Source organism: Pavona decussata, unplaced genomic scaffold (genome assembly GCF_977016875.1).
Source record: "Pavona decussata unplaced genomic scaffold, jaPavDecu1.1 SCAFFOLD_262, whole genome shotgun sequence".
In the NCBI taxonomy this organism is placed as follows: domain Eukaryota; kingdom Metazoa; phylum Cnidaria; class Anthozoa; order Scleractinia; family Agariciidae; genus Pavona; species Pavona decussata.
In genome coordinates this window covers 468,296-492,237 of record NW_028145665.1, presented here as the reverse complement: position 1 = coordinate 492,237, position 23,942 = coordinate 468,296, and the positions used below count along the sequence as shown (strand labels likewise).

The following is a 23,942-nucleotide window of genomic DNA, read 5'->3' as shown; positions in this document are numbered from 1 at the left end:
TTTGCTATGAACTCACTGACTTCCTCTTTTTAAGCAGCCGAGTGTTCCTTAGAAGTTGTTCTTTTGATTTACCGTATTGAAAACCTGTGTTTTCCCTCCAAGAACCACAAACTGCCTCCTTGAAAATCCACGCATGAGAGATCCGGCAGCCATTTTGAATTGCATACAAGGATCTTCCGTACGAATAAAGCCGACTGAGAGCTCTACAACCTGTCGTGGCACATGGCAAGCAGCTATGACGTTTTTTAAATCGATATAAAACCGAAAACCGTAGCGAAGGTTGTCGAAGACTATGACATACAACGTCGTTCCCAAGCCCCCCCCCCCCCCCCCCCCAAAAAAAAAGGGTAGCGTCTGTCACTAAAAGACATCGTATTTATCGATGAAAGATCGCCAATAACCTTCGGCATGCCGAACCTTTACGGAAAATGGACTTACTTACTTTCTTACTTACTTACACTACACGATGACAATGTAGGTTCCAGCTTTGTAACAGCTGAAACCACACACACACACACAAAAAATAATAATAATAAAAAAAAAAAACAAGATGCCTGCTACACTGGCATTACGCGTGATGCTGGGGCTGCATCGCGCAGAATGCCTATTGTTTTAGGGACATTTACTTACTGTACGGCAAAAGTTATAGATCTGTAATATTAGCGGTGAAGCGTGAACTGAGTGACTGTCATTGGTCCAAATCTACGCGCGCCGTGCTCCGCAGGGAATACCGCTTAGCTCATTAACTTGTCAGGTCGGAGCTTAAAGACAATGGCCACATAAGCTATTGTTCATTCTATTGTTTCTTAATATCGCACCTTTGCAGTATGGCTGAATAAGTGCGCACCGGCAGCAAGTGTATTAACGTTCAATAGTATAACAGATCGAATTTTTTGAAAGGCCGTTTGGCCTGCTTTACACTAATTGTGAAAAGGGCAAGTCCTTTCTTCAGCCAAACCCACGGCAACAAATGTGGCGCCTTCGCAGGCATTCGAACATATACTTGTCGCGCCTGAATCTTGAGTAGCTTATGGTCGAAAAAACTCGCGCACGCGTGCCGTTTCTTTGTTGCGAAAAAAGAGAAGCTTTAACTGGAACATTCGCGCTCGCGACCACATTCCGTCTAATTTGTAGGCGAAGGAAAGGATGGTCGAACAAATTGGCCGGTTTCCCGCAAACGTCCCTCCACAATGATTTCCATATACCTTCTCCGTTCAGTTGAAAATCGTAAGTAGAGTTTATAACATTAACGTATGGCGGCACGATGTGAAGAATCAACGGACGGAGCGGGTTTTCGAAGAGCTCTGAAAAGAGCTCCCGATCACTATTGTATTTATTGGTCGCGCACGCCGTCATCTTTGTTTTGACCGTAGATCGTGAGTAAAACAGCTATTGCATATGGCAATTTTAAAATTCGCGGTAGTTAAGAATATTTTTTTCACGCAGAGTGGTTTTCAACAATAGGCATTGTTTCATTTGGCATGTATTGTTATTCATGTCTGGGCTGAAAACAATAGCTCGCCAGCTCTGAACGCGCCATTTTCAAATAAAACTACGACCAACAATTTTCAAACTGAAAAACATAAAGGTTCCTCGTGACCAATTTTCGAAATTAAAACGGATTCTTTTCAAGGAAAGACTCGTCTGCCATTTGCCGTGCGTGAAAGTCTAGTAGGTATGTTAGTTTTCCCAAAACAGTTCTCCAAAATGACTGTCTATACGAAAATTTGCAAAATTTACTGTATATTCAAATGGAAAAACATAAAACTTCTACTTTCTCAATTTCATTCTTTTTTAGTGCAAATTGTAGACTAATCCTTGATTTTCAAGAAGCCGTGCGTGAACCTTGAGATTATCATTTCTGAGACTCGGGAAAGTGAATTTTGTGACGCCTAGTTGCCTAGTTTCGGCCCATTCTTCTCTAATTTACTGCTCTTCAAAGCGCGATCGCATTCGAATTTGCCGCTTCAGTAACTATGAATTATTCATGATGTCCAGGCATTCTGCGCGATGCGATTCATTTATTCCAACTGTATGCTTCGCCGATTGATAAAACTATCCTTGCTAATGGAATAGTTTGAGTCACGACGATCGCGTTACGTTGTTTACCTTGTGTTACGCGAAATCTGTGAAATTCCATTACGATAATGTAAGCTTTTCAATGACCTCTTTTTAGTCTCGCGTCGTGGTCTAAGACTGTCAAACAAAGCACGATTCCTTCGCCAGGAACTCACCAATTTCCACTGTTTTAAATGTCGGGTGCTTCTTAGAAGTTATTCTTTCGATTCACCGCTTCAAAGTGGTGAAATTTCCGTTTGAAAACGGCACACTTGAGTCCAGAACATGTTAACAATATGGCGCGACAATTTAATCCGCCTTTAATAAATATATCAAATGATGCGTTGACGTCACACCGGTAAGGTTGAGTGGGTTCCCTCCCTCGCGATTAAAGCGACAAGAATGGATGTTGATTGGCCTGCTGTTGTTGAAGACAATCAGAACATTACATCCCGAGTAGGAGAGGGGAGAGTTTAATGAATAAATTAATGTACCGATTTGTGACTACGAGGAAGAAAAAAAAAAAAAACAAGATGCCTGCTACACTGGCATTACGCGTGATGCTCGGGCTGATTCATTTATTCCAACTGTATGCTTCGCCGATTGATAAATCTATCCTTTCTAATGGAATAGTTTGAGTCACGACGATCGCGTTACGTTGTTTCCCTTGTATTACGCGACCCAGACTTTCACGGGAAATTTTTGAAATTCCATTACGATAACATAAGCTTCTCAATGACCTCTTTTCAGTCTCGCGTCGTGGTCTAAGACTGTCAAACAAAGCACGATTCCTTCGCCAAGAACTCACCAATTTCCACCGTTTTAAATGTCGGGTGCTTCTTAGAAGTTATTCTTTCGATTCACCGCTTCAAAATGGTGAAATTTCCGTTTGAAAACGGCACACTTGAGTCCAGAACATGTTAACAATATGGCGCCAAATTTAATCCGGATTTGATAAATAAATCAAATGATGCTTTGACGTCACACAGGTAGGGGTGAGTGGGTCCCCTCCCTCGCGATATAAGCGACAAAAAAGGATTTTGATTGGCCTTTTTTTGTTGAAGACAATCAGGACAATACATCCCGAGTAGGAGAGGGGATAGTTTAATGAGTAAATTAATGTACACATTTGTAGCTACGAGGAAGAAAAAAAAAAAAAAAAAAAAGAGAAATCGACCCGTTTTAAGACACGGTATGCCCCTTCAGGGCATCCCGCGTAAAAAAGAAATCGACCCGTTTTTAGACACGGTATGCTCCCTCAGGGCATCCCGCGTAAAAAAAAAAAACGATAGCGAGCCCATTTTTAGACACGGTCTGCACCTAGGGCATCCCCGTAATAGGGAGCCTATTCTTTGACAAAGTATGCCCTCAGGGTATCCCGCGTAATAAGGAACGTTAGGAATTCAAGTCACGGGAATCGATTGCCTTTTTTCATTCTGATCGGAGGGTTTGCAAAATTCCTTTGCTATAAAAGTCGCGCCCGTTCTTGTTTATCTTGAATCATACGAAGCCCTTTCAGTTAATAGTGCATTTAGCAGAGCAAGGTAAGTGTCAAATGAATGTTACCTTCGCAATTTGGTGTTGTCACTGAACTGAGTTGATAATGTAAATTGGCTAACGTACAAACATTCCGGCTGCGCTTAGCTTTCAGGCGTCAGAGCTTCGAGTCGACGCAGCACCTCATTACCGGCGTTGCTTCTGAAACTTGGCCTCCTTATTATAAATCAATGTTAGTGCAAGAGAGGCTTTTTAAATATAATAGTTGTATCCAAATGCTTCAGTTGTATATAACCGTATAACTTAAAAAATATCAGTGTAAGAGGCTTCTCTGTTATTTTATTTTATGCAGTTCCTGTTCATACACAGCTCGTGTGTTTTAAACAGATGATATGTAGGTGGTATCTGATAAACCGACCCAAATTACATAATTGATGTGCGATCGCTGAAAAAAGGAATTTCTTGGATTTATGAGCACCTTTTAAAGTTAGTGCATCGCTTCTTTAAGGCTGCTTTCTATATCCCATATGATCGCGGATCGCAGATCGCAGATCGCAATAAGGTCTGCGATCGTCTGCGATCGATCGTGATCGCAGACGATCGCAGAAGATAGAACCATGTTCTATCTAAAGGCTGGTTTCCATATGATCGCGGATCGCAGACCTTATTGCGATCTGCGATCTGCGATCATATTTAAACCAGCCTTTATAGTCCTAACAAAGGGCAACCATCTTAAATGCAATTAACATGTGAATCACTTTGCTCAGCTCTTTTACCGATGCATTCTCGAACGAACGCTCTTGGATTTCAATTTTGAAAGCAATAAATACCACCAAGAAATCATCAAAATAAAATGATAACCTAACTTTCTTTACAGACTCCAGGCAAATTTAGGTGGACCTTGTAATGTGAGGCTTCGAAGAAACGGAAACAGAAACGGAAACATGCTTATCTAATAAAAAAAAAAAAAGAATAAAAAAACAACAACGCGGATGCTTAATGTGGTCTCATTTATTCCCGTTGTATGCTTCGCAGATTTTTAAAGCTATCTAATAAAAGTAGCTGATGGATAGTTTGGGTCACAAAGATAGCGTGATTTCCGTTTTCCCTTGTTACCCTTCGCAGATTTTTAAAGCTATCCTTCCCGTTACGGTACTCGAGATCATACCGGAAATTTCTTTCCGAAAACGTCATGACGGGCAGATACATATCTGACTCTCACTCTATTCAGGACTAGTTATACTTCCTAATTATCTATTTGTATTACATTATTAGAGATCACACCGGAATTTGTTTTCAGAAAATGCCATGATCCGGGCCAGATCATGACTCAGAAGACAGAAAGACGATATTATTGTTGAAAAAAAAATTAGAGACAGACAAAAAGTTTTCCTAAATGAACACGAAAACTTTAAGTAGAAATTGACAATGACACCTTTAACGTCCTGTTTTTCTGACCCAATAATGACATTTTTGGTCAAGTTCGAATACACCTGTACGGTGTACCAATGCCAATGCCTTTAGATCTTGTTGGGAGAATCAGAAATTGTGAGCCCTTTAGAATCATGTGTAAATAGCCGATTTTGTTCACTTTTAAGTGATAGGGGGATCAGAAATTCTCAGTCATAGAATCTGGTGTAAATAGCCGGTTTTGTTCAGTATCAAGTCTAAGGGGCATCAGAAATTCCCAGTCCAAGAATCTGGTGTAAATAGCTGGTTTTATTCAGTTTCAAGAGATAGGGAATCAGAAATTCTCAGTCCTAGAATCTGGTGTAATTAGCCGGATTTGTTCAGTATCAAGTGATGGAGGAATCAGAAATTCTGAGTCCTAGAATGTGGTGTAAATAGCCAGTTTTGTTCGGTATCAAGTGATAGGGGGATCTGATTTTCTCAGTCCTAGAATCTGTCGTAAATAACCGGTTTTGGTAAGTATTAAAAAATGGGGGAATCAGAAATTCTGTGTCCTAGAACGTGGTGTAAATAGCCAGTTTTGCTCACTATCAAGTGATGGGGGGATCTGATTTTCTCAGTTCTAGAATCTGTCGTTAATAACCGGTTTTGATCAGTATCAAAAAATGGGAGGATCAGAAATTCTCAGTCCTAGAATCGATTTTGTTCAAGGTCAAGTGATGGGGAGGGGGGGGGGGGGGGGTTGGGAGTCAGAATTTCTAAGTCCTAGAATCAGGTATAAATAGCCGGGTTTGCTCAGGATCAAGCGATGGGGGAATCAAAAATTTTCAGTCCTAGAATCTGGTGTAAATAGCCGGTTTTGTTCAGTATCCAGTGATAAGGGATTAGAATTTCTTAGGCTTTCAATTTTCTGTAAATAGCCGATTTTGCTCAGTATCAACTGTGATGGGGTATCAGAAATTCTCAGTCTTAGAATCTCGTGTAAAAAGCCGATTTTGTTCAGTATTAAGTAATCAGGGATCAGAAATTATCAATCTATAAACCTTGTGTAAATCTCCGGTTTTGTTCAGTATCAAGTGATAAGGGTTAAAAATTTTTTAGTCCTAGAATCTGGTGTAAATAGCCGATTTTGTTCAGCGTCAAGTAATAGGGGGATCAGAAATTCAAACTTTGAATCTGGAGTAAATCTCCGGTTTTGTTCAGTATCAAGTGGTGGGGGATCAGAAATTCTCAGTCCTAGAATCTGGTGTAAACAGCCGGTTTTGCTCAGTATCAAGTGATAAGGGGATCAGAAATTTTCAGTCCTAGAATCTGGTGTAAATAGCCGTTTTTGCTCACTATCAAGTGATGTGGGAACAGAATTTCTTAGTCCTAGAATATGCTGTAAATAGCCGGTTTTGCTCAGTATCAAGTGATGGAGGATCAGAATTTCTTAGTCCTAGAATTTGGTGTAAATAACCGATTTTGCTCAGTATCCAGTGGTGGAGGATCAGAAATTCTTAGTCCTAGAATTTGGTGTAAATAACCGATTTTGTTCAGAAATTCTTAGTCCTAGAATCTAGTGTAAATATCCCGTTTTGTTCAGTATCAAGTGATGGGGGATCAGATATTCTCGGCCCTAGAATCTGGTGTAAATAGCCGATGATGGTGGGATCAGAAATTTTCAGTCCTAGAATCTATTCGATTTTGCTCAGTGTCAAGTGTTGGGGGTGTAATATTTTCCGAAAACATTACTAGGCAGCATGGCGTGTGTCAACAACAACTTTATTAACAGCATTCTGGGTACTTAATTTATTACACTAAGCATTCTGAATACTTAATATATTAGACTGCTTTCCCACAAGAATGAGATGTAATTGCAACAAGTGACAGAAACGTTAATAATAACAACAACTACAGATCAGGTCGGTCAACTGGTTTTCTGATTCTTTCTTATCGCCTCAAAACAACTGGTGAAGGCTTGCTTACATTCTCTTGAAACTATAACACTGACTCGTGGTTGCGTGCTCTGTCGCACTTTGTAATAAAACTGTCACACTTTGTAATACCTGTCGCACTTTGTAATAGCACTTGTCGCACTTTGTAATAAAATAGCTGTCACACTTTGTAATAACAGGTTGTTGCACTTTGTAATAACAAATTGTCGCACTTTGTAATGAGCTTTTAAATTACTTTTGAATACGATGTTCGGTGTAAAAAAAGGGACTTAATTGATCAAGCAGGGCACAAATACGTTCGTTCTTCTTTGATACTTACTTTACATACTAAACTGAGGGTATGAAAAAGAAACACGTTTTCCTCCACGCTTCTCGCGATTGTTATTTGTCTTGACTACGACGTATCTTGACAGAAACACTTTGTCACCGCGAATAATGACTTTTAAGTTTGTTAAGCCGCTCCATTGCTTAGTTCTAGTCTAATTGTAAATGATAGCTTAATTCAGGTATTAAAAATGTATTTATCATGGGGTCTTTTAAAAGATTCGAATTTGAAATATACTGGCATCTCCTACGGATGAAAATAAAAAAGGCTTGTTGTCGTGGGGTTTAAGAGAGCAAGAAAATGGAAAGCAACTTTCAGGGACATACTGTGTTAGTATCATGTTTATTATTTTCATGTTTCATTCCTGTGACTCCCTCCCCCCCCCCCCCCCGCTCCCCCCACAAAAATTCATATAGAACAACAAGTAGCGAGTCATTTGAAGTCATTATCTCCCTTACTTACCCTTGGACTCAACCCTCTCGCGCATCTCTTTATTTTAACCAGGAGTTATCTCCCCTCTTATGGCATTCCATCATTGCTAAGCAAGCTGTGTGATCTCCAAAATAACAATTGCGAGAAGCGTGAAGGAGAACGTGTTTCTTTTTTTTCGCCTCAGCTTGCAGAGCAAAAGAAAGAAGGAAGAATGTATTTGTGCTCTGGGGGATTAGTCAAGTCATAATTTCTACCAAACAAAGGAAATTTAAGGGCTTATTATAAAGTGCAACAATTTGTTATTACAAAGTGCGACAGCTTAATTTATTACAAACTGCGACAACCTGATATTACAGAGTGTGACCGCTATTTTATTACAAAGTGCGACAGGTGTTATTATAAAGTGTGACAGGTATTACAAAGTGCGATGATTATTACAAAGTGCGACAGAACATTGTGGTACACTGTTTGAAACTGGGTTCACACCTATAACCTGCGTGGATTGTTCACATAACTCAGGAACAGTTATGTCCAACTCACTAGTCTCATTTGGCACTTTATCATGAGCTGTAATCAAATGATCAGCGTGAACATGTCTGTTTTGTGTCCAGTCTTAACCAGATAAGTTTTAGGTCCGCAAACCTTAACTACCCTTCCCAGGATCCACCTCTCGGTGTTGCTGTTAGCTTGTGTATTCCGTACCCGAGCTGTGTCATTCTCCAAAAACTATCTGTCTTTATGACACTTAAAATCATTATATTCCTTCTGCTTACCCCGTTTACTCTCTACTACTTGGGCTAAATCCGGTTTCACTAGACTTAGGCGCGTGCGCAAACGACGTCTCATTAACAACTCAGCTGGAGTAGCACCTGTGGTGCTGTGTGGGGTAGTACGATATCTTAACAGAAAGTCTGCAAGTCTGTTTCATAGGGCTTCCCTTGTTACCCTCTAAAACCTGTTTGACTAGTGCTTCCTTTACAATCCTGACTGACTTTTCAGCTGCCCCATTCGATTGTGGGTGGTAATGGGGAACTAGGGTGTGTTTAATGCCATTTCTGTTCATGAACTCGGCAAATTCGTTTGAAATTAATTGTGGTCCATTATCTGATACTACTTTCTCTGGCAAGCCATGTTGGGCAAATATCAGACCCAGCTCATTTATGGTGTGTCCTGCAGTGATTGAGGTCATGTGCTGTACCTCAATCCATTTGGAATGACTATCAACCACCACCAGAAAATAGTCACTGCCCTTTTGACAAAAATCAATGTGAATACGCTGAAAAGGTTGCGTAGCCCTTTTTCACGGTATTAGAGGAGCACTAGGTGGGTAGCTTCTTACATTCTGACAAACTGGGCATAATTTTATTTCTCTCTCAATCTCCTCATCGATTTTTGGCCACCACACACAGGTACGAGCTACCGCGCTTATTGCACACATGCCAGGATGCTCCCACTGTAATTCTTTTAGCATTTTCTCTCTAAACACTTGGGAAATGATTTCCCTGGAGCCCCACAGAATACAATTTTGTTCACAAGAGAGCACATGTCTACGAGTGTAATGGGGTTTTAAATTTTCCTCATCACATTCTTCTGGCCAACCACTCATGACTAAAGCAAATACGTTGCTAAGTACAGGGTCCAGTAGTGTAGCCTTCCCAATATCCTATGCAGTTATAGGGAAATTCTCATCAATAGCGCTCACACTGTAAATTTCATTTGCGTTACCTATATTGGAATCTTTCTGAGGCAACCTGAAAAGCGCATCGCAGTTACTATGTTCCTCAGATTTACGGTATTCAATCTGATGGTCATATGCTGAAAGGATAAGGGCCCAACGCTGCATGCGGGCAGCTGCCAGCGTGGGAATTGCGGCTTTGGGGCCTCAAATAGCTAACAATGGCCGGTGGTCCGTCCGTTACTAATGTGAACTTTCGTCCATATAGGAATTGGTGAAACTTCTTAACCCTATATATAATAGTAGAAGCTTCGCATTCAATCTGGGCATAATTTCTCTCACTTGAGCTTAGTGTGCGAGAGGCATAAGCTATTGGCTTGACCATCGTCCATGACATGACTAAGTACTGCTCCCAACCCATAACTTGACGCATCACAAGATAATCCAAGATCACGATTCAGGTTATAATGGACCAACAGTGAATCACTAGTAAGACCTTCTTTACAGGCTTCGGGCTTCGAAAGCTTTCTGACAATCTTCCGTCCATTTTCATTGAACATTTTTCTGCAAAGGGGTTGTAAGGTTGCTAATGATGTAGCTAGCCCTGCCAAAAAGGAATGATAATAATGGACCATCCCTAGGAAGGATCTGAGTTCACTCACATTACATGGCGCAAGGGCTCTCCTCACTGTATTAATCTTGTCTTCCACTGGTTGCAATCCTTCGGCACTTATTCTCAGTCCTAGGTAAACCACTTCAGGTTTCATAAATTCACACTTAGATAATTTCAAATGCAAATTGAATTTTTACAGCCTGTCCAATACTTTTGTAAGGATTTTAAGATTCTCTTGCCAATCATTTCCCTCTACTAGAATGTCATCTTGTTTACACACACATTTTTCAATTCCCTGGAGAATTTGATCCATTTTTACTTGAAAAATGTTTGGGGATGACTTGACACCATAGGGTAATTTAAGATAAAAATACAGACCTTTGTAACGAGTAATAGTCATGTATTCTTGGCTCTCTTTGTCAAGATTCAACTGAGCATAGGCATGCGACAAATCCAGCTTACTAAATACTTTAGAACCAACTAGGACTTGTAGTCTCCGAAAATTCTAACGGTATCATCAGCCTTAGGCACAACCACAACTGGGCAAGCACAAGGTGACTTGTCAGTTTTCTTGATCACCCCATGTTTTTTTTTAAGTTTGTCTAAATCCTGCTCGACCTGTTCTTTCAAAGCATATGGAACTCTACGTGCTTTAACAAATATAGGCTTTGCGTCACTTTGCATAGTGATATGCGCCTCAAGCCCCTTCATACCTTCATAACTGCCAGTAAACAATTCACTATGTTTAGACAACAGATCATTCAACTGATCCTTTAAGCACCACCTGGGTCTCCACTAGAGAAACTAAATATCTCACCCAACTCCAACTTGATGCAGCCAGTTTTTACCAAGTAAAGCGGGCTTAGCATTGTAGTTAGCTACAACAATTGGTAAAAGATACTGTTTACCCTTATAAACAATGTAACACTGCATTTCACCCACTACATCAAGCTGCTCCCCTGTATAGGTTTTCAGTGTTACCTTTGAAGGAGTCAGGGACCTGTCTGCAAACCTCTCCAGTTACTCACTTTTACTCATTATGGAGTAATCTGCAGCAGTGTCTAGCTCCATCTTACACGGTTTCCCATTGATTTCAAGTTCCACGGTGTAACTGATGCAATTTGGCTTGTTAGTGTCAAGCGAGTACAAGGTATAAATTCCTAATTCATCATCATTTTCATCAGCATTGTTGCTTAACTCTGAAGACTGCACATTACGTATGTTGGCATCTTTAGTACGACAATCAGAAGCTAGATGACCTAACGTGGAACATTTATAGCAATTTGCTGACTTAAATTTACAAGACTGACCTGGGTGACTACCCCCACACCTAGGGCATAATGATTGTTCAGTGTCCTTACTGCTTTGTCCTGTTAGCTTGTTCACTTGACTGCTTTCACTGCTTGTTAGGTGAATTTCTTGGGTGTTCCTCTCCACCATCTCCATAGCCTTGGCAATGCTACAAACCTTTCCAAACGTGAGGCTCCCAGTGTTCAATAGTTTGTTTTGTATCTTGATGTTGCTCAGCCCACACACGAAACGCTTCTCCAGAAATTCACCATAATTGCAATAGACGGCTAATTTCTTCAAATCTAGAACATAACCACTGATTGACTCATTGGGTTTCTGATTTCGAGTACCAAAATGGAAGCCCTGCGCGATTTCGAGCTGATTTTTCGAGCTGATTTTCTGGGTACTTAATATATTACAGGGGGTATCAGAAATTCTTAGTCCTAGAATCTGGTGTAAATAGCCGGTTTTATTCAGTTTTAAGAGAGGTCGTGATGACTCGAAAAGTTTGTGGGAAAATAAAAACAAAGTTTGAAGGGTTTCAAGACAAAGAACAGGAGGGAAGAACGTAGTTGTTAGGGAACACCCATACTGGAAGGTTATTCAAGCAGAGTACTTACACCTGCCTTTGGACAATTAGAGAGATCAGTCTTGGTCAGCATCTTCTTGTTGACAACGGTGACTTTCTTCGGAAGTCAAATATTTGGTCACACGCTTTCGCCAATTTTCGCGATTGTATCAATGCAAGCTAACTTATGTTTTACACGACAAAGAAGATATTGCAATTTCCATGTACCTCACGTTGACCGCCCGTAGTCGAAGAAAGTCATTCAGTTTCCACAAACCGATCCGGGCTCTTCCTTATCCTTTCCGTAAACTCCAGAGTGTCTTGCAGACATAGTAAAATTCCCTTTTCGAAACGTCCTCTTGACAATTTCCTAGTTTTTCCTCGCCTTATTTTTGTCCCCTAACAGGTGGGTATCGAAGAGTCCTCTATTGCCCTAAATAATACCACTACCTTTCGTTTTCGTGTTAGTTACGACAGTTTTTAGTTTTGAAATACAAATTTTTATTAGCGTTTTGTCCCTATCTCAAAATTCATTTCCAACAACTTTTTCTCGGGTATCACCAAGTCTGCAGTCAGCTCTTGGATCATTCCGTTTTAAATTATTAGCCCGATTGCTCCTGAGTTCAAATCACTCGCTTCAACTATTAGCTTGCCATTTACAAACCACTTGTGCCTGTCCAATCACCCGCATAGTTTCTTGGGACGGTAAAAGCATTGAAAAATGCGGTGTGTTGCTTAGTTAGAAAACTGTCAGTATCATAGTAAGGGATCCAGCTTCTAACACCGGCTCAATCTTTTTATTTTAAACACAGTTATCTTTGTAAAGACAAGCAGTTCACCTGTCGTTTACTTCAACTCAAAACATGGGCTCAAGTTGTTCAATCCTGAATGATACTGAACACGACGTATGGATAACTCATGGAGTCAACTGGACAGCTTTAAATGCCTCTTTTGCTGGCGTCTTTGCGTTGCTGACAGGAGGTGCTCTTTTCCTACCGGTTGAGGCAGGTACGCCTCTTGGAGGAGCACTGGTCAAGGCCGAAGGGGGTGTACTAATGAGCACGTCAGCCTTGACAACTGCCGGTCGGACAGCTACTAAATGGAGCTTAGCGGGCCTAGTCACTGGGTTCACCGCCTCTGCACTGGCAACAGCTTTAAACATCTCAAGGAAAGAAGCTAAAAGAATTCAAAAACAAGTTAGAGATTTTCAGAAAGATTCTGAGCTGATCAAACCTGGTGGGAAGTACACATGGTCAGGCTCACTGTCTTTAACAATGACAGTGTATGTAATGAATGATAAATTACAACTTGATCAGAGAGCCTGTTTCACGGGCCCAACCAATAAGTCAGAGAATGTTTATCCCATATCAGAATACTTCCAAAATTTAGATGTTAAGATTTTACCCGGGGACACGTTTACTGTTTATACTAAATAAAGTAATAAATCCGCATAACACAGATGAACAACTGTCATATAGCGTGTATTCGTTTCCTGCATGCTTTTATTTCTTTTATGAACATAGTTTTCCACGTTTTGTGGCAGGACATTTCATGTACTTTGTTGGCATACGCTTTTAGATATTTTTATTCTTTATAATAATAATAGTTTTAGTTATTTCGTGTGATTTAATCCGTGTGAACGTTTGGGTGTTTGAAATATTTTTTTGGATATTTTTATACTTTAGTTATTTCGTGTGATTTAATCCGAGTGAACGTTTGGATGTTTGAAATATTTTGAAAAGACAGTAATCATGTTACACCTTTTAGGTTTGTAGACGTTTTGGATATTAATTAATGAACAACTTTGAGTCACCAAACGTAATCTACACTTTAAATTCTTAGTTTAGGTGTGATTACCAGACTGTCACTAGGCAACGCGCAATTATTCCAAATATCTTAGTTAGCAAAGACGTATGTTGGTACCATCTGGAAAAGTTCCCACGAGAAACTCGGGATGTGCTTCGTAAACCAAAACCACTCTTAGTTCCAGTTTACATTCATATTTACCGTATTACAAGCATTCCCTCTCTACAAGCTTATATGGTCGGATTCGGTCAGGTTCGTGAAGGTTCTTATTGGTTCAGCTCACGGACCCCACTCAGATCCCAGCTAAACTAATTACTAAGTTGTTTTGAAGTTGCACGTTCGCGCGCTGCACTAGTAACAGTCCCGTCGTGTCTGTGAGCGTAAGCATAACAACAATAACAACAATAACAACAATAACAATAATAACAATATTACTCCAAGGTAGTTTTTAAAGTTTAAGTCACTGATGTCATAATCTGTCCTGGCCGTTTTGCCAGTAAGAACTGTGGAACTACATGCTTCCATGTTACAAGGAACAATGGAGCTTTGTAATTAAGTTTAGTCCGTGTCATTTCAATTAGCTTTTTTTTTTTTTTTTAAGTTTGTTACCGTAACCGATCCCGTTCCAAAAAGTGCAACGCTGTTTCCAGCAACCGCAGTGATTGGTATACGAAATAGGTCCAGGTTAAGTCTTTTTCCTTACTTCTACATTTGATCGTCGAGCTAGAGTATATGAGGGGGTGTTTACATGATACCGGTGCGACTTTCATTCCGGTGCTTTCTGGCTACACGGGAATTAGAATTGAGTTCTTAATCCTTCAAACAAGTCGCGGTCATTATGTAATCGCCGACAAATGAAGAGACGCAGATTCTGGCCAATCACAGCGCGCTGCTAAGCCTTGTGTTTGCAATACTTTTAGCGTTGTTTTCGAGTAAAGATGGTTTCTGTAGCTGACTGCCAACCTGCTAAGAATAAACTTGAAGTTGTTCCGCAACAGATATAAGAACTGCCTGGCAATATTTCCTGTCCGCGAAGTTGTCAAGCGACCACTTTTCAAGAGCGGCTGCCTGTAAGGATCGAGAATTCGACGTTAACGAACACGTTTGGCGAATCGCTCATATTTGGTCCAAAAATACCTTTTTTGATCTATTTTCAAAAATCATATTTTTAAAAAAATTCCAGCGACTTTCTAATTTTGAGAGATTCCCAAAAATGTAAAAAAAAAAAAAAAATTGCAAATTTACGGACCCAGTTTTTCCTCGTTGATTTCGCGCGCGGGTCATAAATCAACGGGAAAAAAACCAGACCTCCAACTCGGTTAGTAAGAGGTATTTCTATTGATTTGATGCCATTGCTTTTAGCGACTTTTGCGTTGGTCCTATCACACAACCACTGTACATTATTCGCCTGCTGGACTGGAGAGTGCCAACGATATAGATTAACTGGCCTATTTTCAACAACAACACTTTATTACTTCCTTTTTGTGTGCGGTATCTGTCCTTATATCGAGCGCCATAAGTGTTGATAGGCTTCTCGCCTTGAGTTGTTGGGGATGTATATTTATGCAATTTTTTGGAGCCAAAGCAGGGCCGACACTGCAGGCAGCATTTTTGTTGCTCTTTCTGTAGCCATCTCAGTCTTTTCTTACAAGAAGATCGTCCTAGAAACAAATACGTTTTTAAAGAAAATAGGCAAAATAGATTCTTCAGCCTGTTCCTTTTGTGGTGTGAATGACGAATCCCTTGAACATCTATTTGTGACTTGCCTTTTCACTGCAACGCTATGGGAGAAACTTGTAATATGGTGCAACAACATAACTATCAAGGTTAAATCACTATCTGCTGTTGATATAATATTTGGTGATTGGCAAAGGAAGGAGGGCTTTCTGTTGTTGAATCACATTATTCTCATTGCTAAACAATATATTTACTATTACAGGATCAACAATTCGAAACCACTCTTTAATGTTCTCTTACTACGAATCAAATCAGGTTACTAAGTGGAATGCAAGATTTCTGCATGGAAGAACAAAAGGGAAGCCCACTCTTTAAAATGGGGCAAGTGTCACCTTTGAAGATAGAAAGGTGTTTGGAAACATGCATCCACAATTTATATTATTATATTACAATATCTTAATTCCTGTCTTAGCGCTAGTTGTTAGCTGTGTGATTGTGTGTCGTGTTATGTGTATTTGTGTGATTATTTGAAGGGGAGGATGGGGTCAGTAAAAATGTCTGTATATTCTGTCTGTATTTTTGGCTGTAACTTCTGACGTGAACAAATTAAAAAAATACAAAAAAAAAAGAAGATCGTCCTCAAACTAGGACAACATCAAGCTCAAATTCAAGGACATGTTCAACAAGGACAATCAAACGAACGAGGAATTCCTTTAAACATAGCTCGCTACAAGAAGAGAGTCTATAGCATAGTGTGGGTGCAGTTTGCACTGATTGCTTGCTGTGTTTCTTTAGTAGTTTTCATTGTGCCATGTCAGAAAGAAAAATATACGTTGTGATGTAGACAGTCATATCCTCTACTTAAACTCGTCAATAAACCCAGTTCTTTACTGTTGGAAGATATTCAACAACAACAACAACAACAAGTTTTGTTGTGTATAAACTTAAGTTACAAATCTTTTCCTTTTCTGCGAAACGTTTATTCAGAGTACGTTAATGCTGTCAACAACCAGAACCCGCACAACGTATTAAAAACACGCCTTGTACTGAGAACGTCTTCATTTTTTCCACTGTTTCTGAAAGATGACAGTTTGTATATGTTATTGTAAAATTGAGCGACAGTCAGAAGATGCTAGAATGCATACACCACATTTTTATATTGTAACTATTTATGGTGGCCTCCTTGTTATCGGCTGGAACGCAACACGATTCAGTCCTAGTTACACGTTCCTATACTCACTTTCAATAAATGTACTTCTGTATACGTAACACATTAAAAGTTCAAAGTTGTGGTTGAAAACTTGTTAAACTATGCTATTTTGTTGTTTAAACAGAACAGTGTACAATAATCTGATGCAGTGGTTTGCGACAAGAAACATAGATTAACTGAGTTGAATCAGAATAACTGGCTCGAAAGCGTGCAGACACGTGCTGCTCGCTTCGTCACAAAAAAGGCTGTATCTTGCGTATTTTAAACCGTCTTAACTGTCCATCTCTACAAGACGGGAGGCGTGTAGTGAGGTTCGGCCTGCTTTACAAAACAGTACACAAAGAAGCAGCAATTATAATTCCACCCAACGTCCAACATAAGTCTCTCCGCATCTTGCAATTTGCATCCACTTCAATTTAATCCGGTGCAAGCTTCATGTGAGTACAGTTTTTGGCCGCGAACAATCGGCGACTGGAACTCTTTAGCAACTAACATTTTAAATCCCACTTTGGAAAACAACTTCAAGCCCGCTGTTGATGGCACACTTAATGGAGCAGTACGGCAGGCACTAGCAGAAGGATGTAGTGTGTGCACAGAAGGCACAAATGTGTCAACAGCCGGTATAAAGGTTTAAGATCTGATTTGTCTTGGTATTGGGCTTGGGCAGGCTTAGCGTCCATCCCACCAACGGTTAGCTCAGCTGGCTTCTTCGATATCACATGTTTTTCACTGAAACGTATCTCCCCAGTACAATGTAAATGGTTTGGACCCTTTTGTCTGGGGGCTTTCCACTGCAGGCACGGATGTGTGACTGGATGGTTCATCCTTATGCCTGGGTCAAAGGTGCTGCTGGTAGTAACCATAGATGGCAAAGCAACATTTTCCTCTTCTTCTTGTTGTCACAATATGGTATCCTTTGGGTGTATGTCAAGTTTGCGAGACCACTTTACATCTTCTGTCATTTGGCAAGCCTCGTTATTCCTGTTCTGTCAGAAAGGGTTCTAAACTAGCTAGCTCTTCCTGATTCGATTCTTTGAGGCTGTTACTTCTCTTTCTGGTTCCAATTTGGTCAATTCCAGTCTATGTTGTAGATCCATTTCCGTTCGTTTAATTTCCATTTCATGCCTTTTCATTCATAATTCAACTGTTTTTCTAGCTCCTTCCTCAGCTTGTTGTCATGTGTTGTTGAATCAATTGCTGCCTTTGCTGCTTGGATCTTAGCTTGTCACGATTAAGAGCTAAAGTAATTCATAAGGAACGTTGCAAAGAGCTACGCTTTTAAGGATTTTAACTTTTTAACCCTGTCAAGAGCCACAAGTTTTATTTAAATAAAGATTTACATGTGTTAGTAATAATTAATAGTTAAAACCATTGTTTTAACTATTTCTTTAATTATTTTGAGCTTTGTCGTGTACCGATTAGAATTGTAATTTTATTACTGTTATATCTTATTTTAATAGTTTGGTTTTCCTTTATTACACGACCTTATTAGCTGTAAGCTTTTTCTATTATCGTGTAGAAATAAAGGTTGTATTTATGTATGTATGCATGTATGTATGTATGTATGTATGTATGTATGTATGTATGTATGTATGTATGTATGTATGTATGTATGTATGTATGTATGTATGTATGTATGTGTGTATGTGTGTGTGTGTGTGTGTGTGTGTGTGTGTGTGTGTGTGTGTGTGTATGTATGTATGTATGTGACACTTGATTATTGCAAAAGGCGGCAGCACCAACACTAAACGGTTCCACTTTACCATTGTACTTTTTTATCCGTGCGTTTTGAGCAGCGCGGTCACTCAAGACCCTTTGCTACTTCTCATACGAGGTATCGAGTAAATTAGTTTATTTGTAACAACAATATCACAATCCCCAACAACAGGACCCCGATTGTCCACAACAAGCACAATCGCGTTTCGTATCTTCACAACGTTGCTGAAATCCTTCAGACTTTCATCCAGCTCATTACACAATCTCGTGATGGTTGATGAATGTCCTCTTCGGGAACTGTCCAACCTTTCCAATCTTTCGTTCAGAATTCCTTTTTGAGACATGACACAAACATTGGGCGATGAATGTATTAACTTTCGACACCTTCCACTTGAAATTGTTCGCCGCGTAAATAAGCACGTCAGTACATCACCAAGCACGGATGACTTCGTATGGTTTTACAACTAAAATTCAGGGGACAAACACTTCAACACAGGACTTGCAACGCAACAACTTTAATCACTGATAGGACTTGACAAACACTTCGCTTCGATTTCCCTTCCTGGGTTAATGACGGACGCCGGTAAAACCACACGATAGGAAAACCAGAGAAATCGATCGTCACAAGTCCGAAGCACCTGGTTTCTTGTAGACGCTTAGACACAAACACGAACAAGACGAAATCGAGCCCAGAGCATGCTGGGAACTGGGATAAACAATCACAATTGTTGAGGGTAGCCTCAATATGGTTGACAGTGTCAAAAGGCCTTGGTAAGGTCAAGAGACACTGGCTCAGTCATCATTCCATCATCAAATTGAGCGCCAGCGGGAGTGATATCGGTTGATAGTCTACGGCGGAAACCAAACTGTTTCGGTGTAAGTATATTTGACCCCGTCAGATGGCAAAAAGTTGTCGATGTTTTGCTCTCTCAACAATCCTTCTGACTTTCGGAAGTACGGTAATGGGTCTGTGATTATTGCAGTCAGCTTTGTCACCAGATTTAGGGAGTGCTTTTACCATGCCTTGTTTCCAAATTGCTGGCGAGGTGCTGGAGTCCAAAGTGCGGTTAAATAGTCTTGTCACTACAGGTGTAATACATCACATGATCTTATCAACACCAATCCCCTTGTTTGTTTTTAAAGGCTTGAGTTATTTGAAGACAAAAAATTCACTCACAGGCATGAAGGAGCAATTGGTCAGGTGATCATTTTGTTTTGAATCTCTTTAAAATGATCGCTGACTCCTTTGCATACACATTTAAATTTGTTAGGTAATCTTCAATTTACTTCCGACGGTGATGAAATGCTCATTTAATAGGCAAGCAAAGGACTTTGGGTCGGTCATTTGGACACCATAAGACAGAGTGAAGGATGGTGAGAAAATTTTTTTTTTCAACATGTTATTTCATTCAGTGTTCTCCACAATTCACTTGAATTCCCATTGCTCTTCACCAATAAGATTCTGGTAGTAAGAGGATTATTTATTTATTGACTCATTGTTTTCAAGCATACATACATAACTTGTTTAATTCCATTAAACAAGTTATTTATGTATGCTTGTAAACAAGTCAGGTGTAGTACACTTGTACATTCGTGCAAATTACAATTACCTTACTGCATTCAGAGTAAATATGCTGTAACCTGCAGGTAGCTCAGGCTAATCGTGGCGGGTTTATACTAGCTAGGATGATAACAAATTAGTGGAAAGTGAATGAAAAGAGGAATTTGTAGGATTAAGTGCTAATTTTTGTATACATGAACAAAGGAAATGACTGAAAGGAACAAAGAAACAAACCAAATAAAGGGTTATTCGAAACATTGAGTGGACTGAGTGAGTAAGTAGGTAAGTAAGTAAGTGAGTAGTTACGCATGGTGACTTATGAGGACATAAGTATAGTTACACACCCGCACTGTGGGGTCCGCTTGTAATAGTGGGGACAAAATCCAGACCCCACAAATACATGCCCTTAAAACTGCATTTTTTGGCCAGAAATTGGGTTTGAGCTACAAGGTAGATACGTCCCCATAATACGGTTTTGAGTAACACTTACCCACAAGTCCCCACAAGGTCTCAAAAAAGTGAGTAAGAAAAAAAACCGTTTTCTCAATTTCTTTTTTACAGAGATAGTTTAACATCATCTTTGAAAGCTGACCATGTAGTTTGTTTGGAAAAAACTACTTTAATGTGCAAATACTCACAGACATTTCATCAAGCAGATACTCACATTTGCCATGTAATGTAGTTTTTTTTATTGATCAAAGATTTGCTAGATTTAAAACATTAAAACTTTTTACAAGGCTAAAAATCCTTAAAAAAGAAAAAAAAATCGAAAGTTTTCGACTTAATGAAGTCATCATCGAGGTAACGTGATGACTTACTCACTTTTTTTTAGACCCTGTGGGGACTCAAGCATTAACATGATGACTTCAAAATCATTAGGTTTCTTTATAAAGAGTTTTAGCCTTAAATAAATCAAAAAATAAATAGTTTGGACAATTCTGTTAAATTTATTATCACCTAAACTACACACGCAGTCGCACTAACAATAATAAAACAAATTGCCAACTGCACTTAAAGGTTATTAATTATGACTTAACTGGAGCAACAGTTTTGTAGAAAGGCCAGATACCATGATGCACCTTTGGATATAAAAGGTAAGGTTACATGATTAATTTGTAACCCTCAACTTTCACTATAACATCACTGCAGATTAGTCTATTTGCTGTGAAAGTTTTTCACAAATGAAACAGAAGAATATTTGTTCCTGCAACTTTTTCAGCCTGACCTTAAAGTGAACTCATTCACATTCTCAAATTGCTACAATCCTTGGAAACAACGGAAACCAAAGAACACTGTTACTAGTTTTCTCGTGGATTTGTGGGTCAAAAAAAAGTTTAAAGGAGCTAAGCCATGATATTTTGAGCCATTTCTTTGACAGTCTAAATTACGGTTGAAGTCACTATAATTGAAAAACCTAAAAATATTAGTTTGCTGAGGAAAAACACTCCAACGAAGTGATTCTAAAACAAAAAGGATCAAGGATGGCTGAGGCTAGAGAAAATTGAAACAGATTGGAAATGACAATTCTGAGAAAGCTACTTTTTTTCAAAATAAAGAAACGATGAACAGATGTAGCTCTTTTAAGGACTTTGGAACATATTTGACCTGGTAACTAAACCATATAAAGTGCTTTGCTTGCTTCTGCGGACTCACTGTCATCAATTGCTGAAAATGGCTTGCTGTTTGAATGGTAGCATATTAAGTGTATATCGGTGGTAGCTGTAATTGATAGAGGTGAGCATTGCTTTATTTTGTTGTAATTATTTATGACCGGCGCTTCCTTCCAGCCATGTAAAATTTTCTTAAAAATTTGCCCATTTCTTTATGTTTTAAGTATTTTCTTGTAGAATTTCTGATTCAGAAACACTGATGGAAGACAAGTTTATGCCAGCCAATTTGTTTTTGTTTGGAACAACATTCGCTGGTTAGGGAGTGAATACTAATGCTCATTAGCCAGAGATAGTGAACCAATCAGATTGCTTGAAACACCAAAATCACTAAGTGTGTATATATAAACATGTACTAACATTGATAATATATTCCTAATTTATCTCCTAGTGTAGAGAAATGTTTCTCCAGAAAAACTTAGCTTACTTCTACATTTATTTACAACAACAATAAAATCAATTAGGGATTTTAATAAAATTAGAAGTAGGCATCTGGCTTAAGTCGAGTGACCTTCTCTCTGAAAGAATCCTTCTGCCCACTTCTCTAAGCAAAGTAGCTGATGATTTTCATCACCATCCAATTGCTGCACTGTACAAGAAACCCATAAGAGTTTGAAACAAGTAACGTGCGTTCACAGCGTTGGAAAATTCAGTTTTGCTAAATACCATATTTGGAAACATGAAGATTGTACGCGTGCATTATACACGTAGCGACACACGCAATGAAATTTTTCTTTTACGCCAACTACTTGAATTCCAACCTTGAAGCTGAAAACTTCGTACAGAAACTAAAGAATTTCATTAACTGTGTCTTAGTAAAGTTTTTTAAAGTACTGACAGAAACAAATGTTAACTTTATTTTACTTAGGTTGTCAAAAACAAGATAAAGCCTTCTCGTGTGCGTTAGCATGTGCTGTAAATTTAATGAAGCTGACCATTTCGATGTTTATATTCAGGACAATTACCTTCTTATACATTGCTTACATCCAGCACCTTGCTTGTTGAGACGAATTCGCGTACAGTAAGAGTTCTTTGAATTTTGCAACAACAATAGTGAAAGAGACATAAAAAGGCAGACTACAGGTGATTCCTTGCAAAGGTTTGAATTTGCGGGAGAGGATCTGCAGCAGCTCCTATTGCAATTTTGATTGGTTAAATTCTCTTGGGTTATTTTTTGAATAAATTGAATATTCGGAAGCTTGTTTCTAAGTGCACAAAGGAAAGTTGCACGTTTCAACCCCTTATGGGTTTCTGACTGCAATAAATATTAATAGACTTTTGCATACATAAGCTGGTTGTGATTTACTATTAATGCCCTGGCCAAACAGGAGATGTTTGATGATGAAACATCATCAAACATGTTTTATCAAACATTGTCAAACATCAGAACACAGGGAGTTGTGGCGGAATCTGCCAGCCAAACACGTTTGTTTCACACAAAAGAAATGTTTGATGTTGTTTGATCGCATGTTTGATGGAGTTCAAACGTCATCAGACAAGTTGGCCAAACGGTAAAATGTTTGATCACCGAACAATGTTTGATAATTTTTGGTCATCAAACATAATTCCCGTTTGGCCAGGGCTTTAAACAGTTAGCCTTATAAGTTTCAGATTTAGTCACAAACTGTACAGTCAAGTTCTCTCTTCAGTGAAAGGTATTAATGTGAAGTGAACCTGAAAAAAATGCATACATTTAAACTTAGCTTTGATATCATTTTTTTCACTTGACCTGATCATGAGTCCCAGACCATTGTGTGGCTCCAAAATGTAGGTCTACCCCATGGAAGGGATTTCTTAAATAAGAAACCCTCATCCATCTGGAAATTCGAATTAAAGGCCATACATTTCTTTAATTTTTTTTTGGTCTGTGAGAATCTCCCTGGCCCCCAGAATTTCCAATCTCTTCTGTGGGGCACATTTGTGAGATTCACTGTAATAAATAAATTTTGTCCTCAAGCTTACTTTTCACATTTTCTTTTCTTGTATTGTGTTGTCCTTTTTAAAACACATTTTCAGTACTTTTAAAGAGACACCTAACCATCAACTGTCAGCACTTTCTCGATAGAACATTTGTTTCCACTCGCTAGGGTAGTATTAAACACTAGAGTTATTAGTCAAGAGTAAGCTTATGCTGGACTTTTTTGCAACTGATTCTGCACGGTCAGGTAAACCGTGCAGACTGCAGACTGAGCATTTTTTTTGTCTCCGTTTGTAAAAGAGCATTGCCTTCATACTGTTAACGTTAATGAAGGTGAATGGTTTTTGACAAGCTTGACATTAAACTTTGAATTATTAAAATCAAGCAAAGTGTACTAGTAAAAACTCACATTATTCAGGGCAGTCAAAGCTGGCATGTTGCATATCATCATCTGCGACGGTTCACTCGTTAGAAAACGATGCTAGCGAATCCAGCAATTCGAACGAATAGTCGGAAATTGGATACAAATCGACTGATTACAAATCGTCCTTGGGTACGAATCGCCTGGATAGAGGGTAAAGA

At 39.2% G+C, this 23,942-nt stretch overlaps 1 protein-coding gene across 1 annotated transcript; it reads left to right on the top strand.

Moving 5' to 3' along the window:
* Positions 1–3,474: 3,474 nt before the first annotated feature.
* Positions 3,475–14,610, top strand: LOC146455990 (uncharacterized). Its single transcript, XM_085093646.1, has 2 exons — positions 3,475–3,602; positions 12,618–14,610. The coding sequence occupies exon 2, from the start codon at positions 12,669–12,671 to the stop codon at positions 13,239–13,241; it is 573 nt and encodes a 190-aa protein (XP_084949772.1). The 5' UTR covers positions 3,475–3,602; positions 12,618–12,668; the 3' UTR covers positions 13,242–14,610.
* The last annotated feature ends 9,332 nt before the right edge of the window (positions 14,611–23,942 follow it).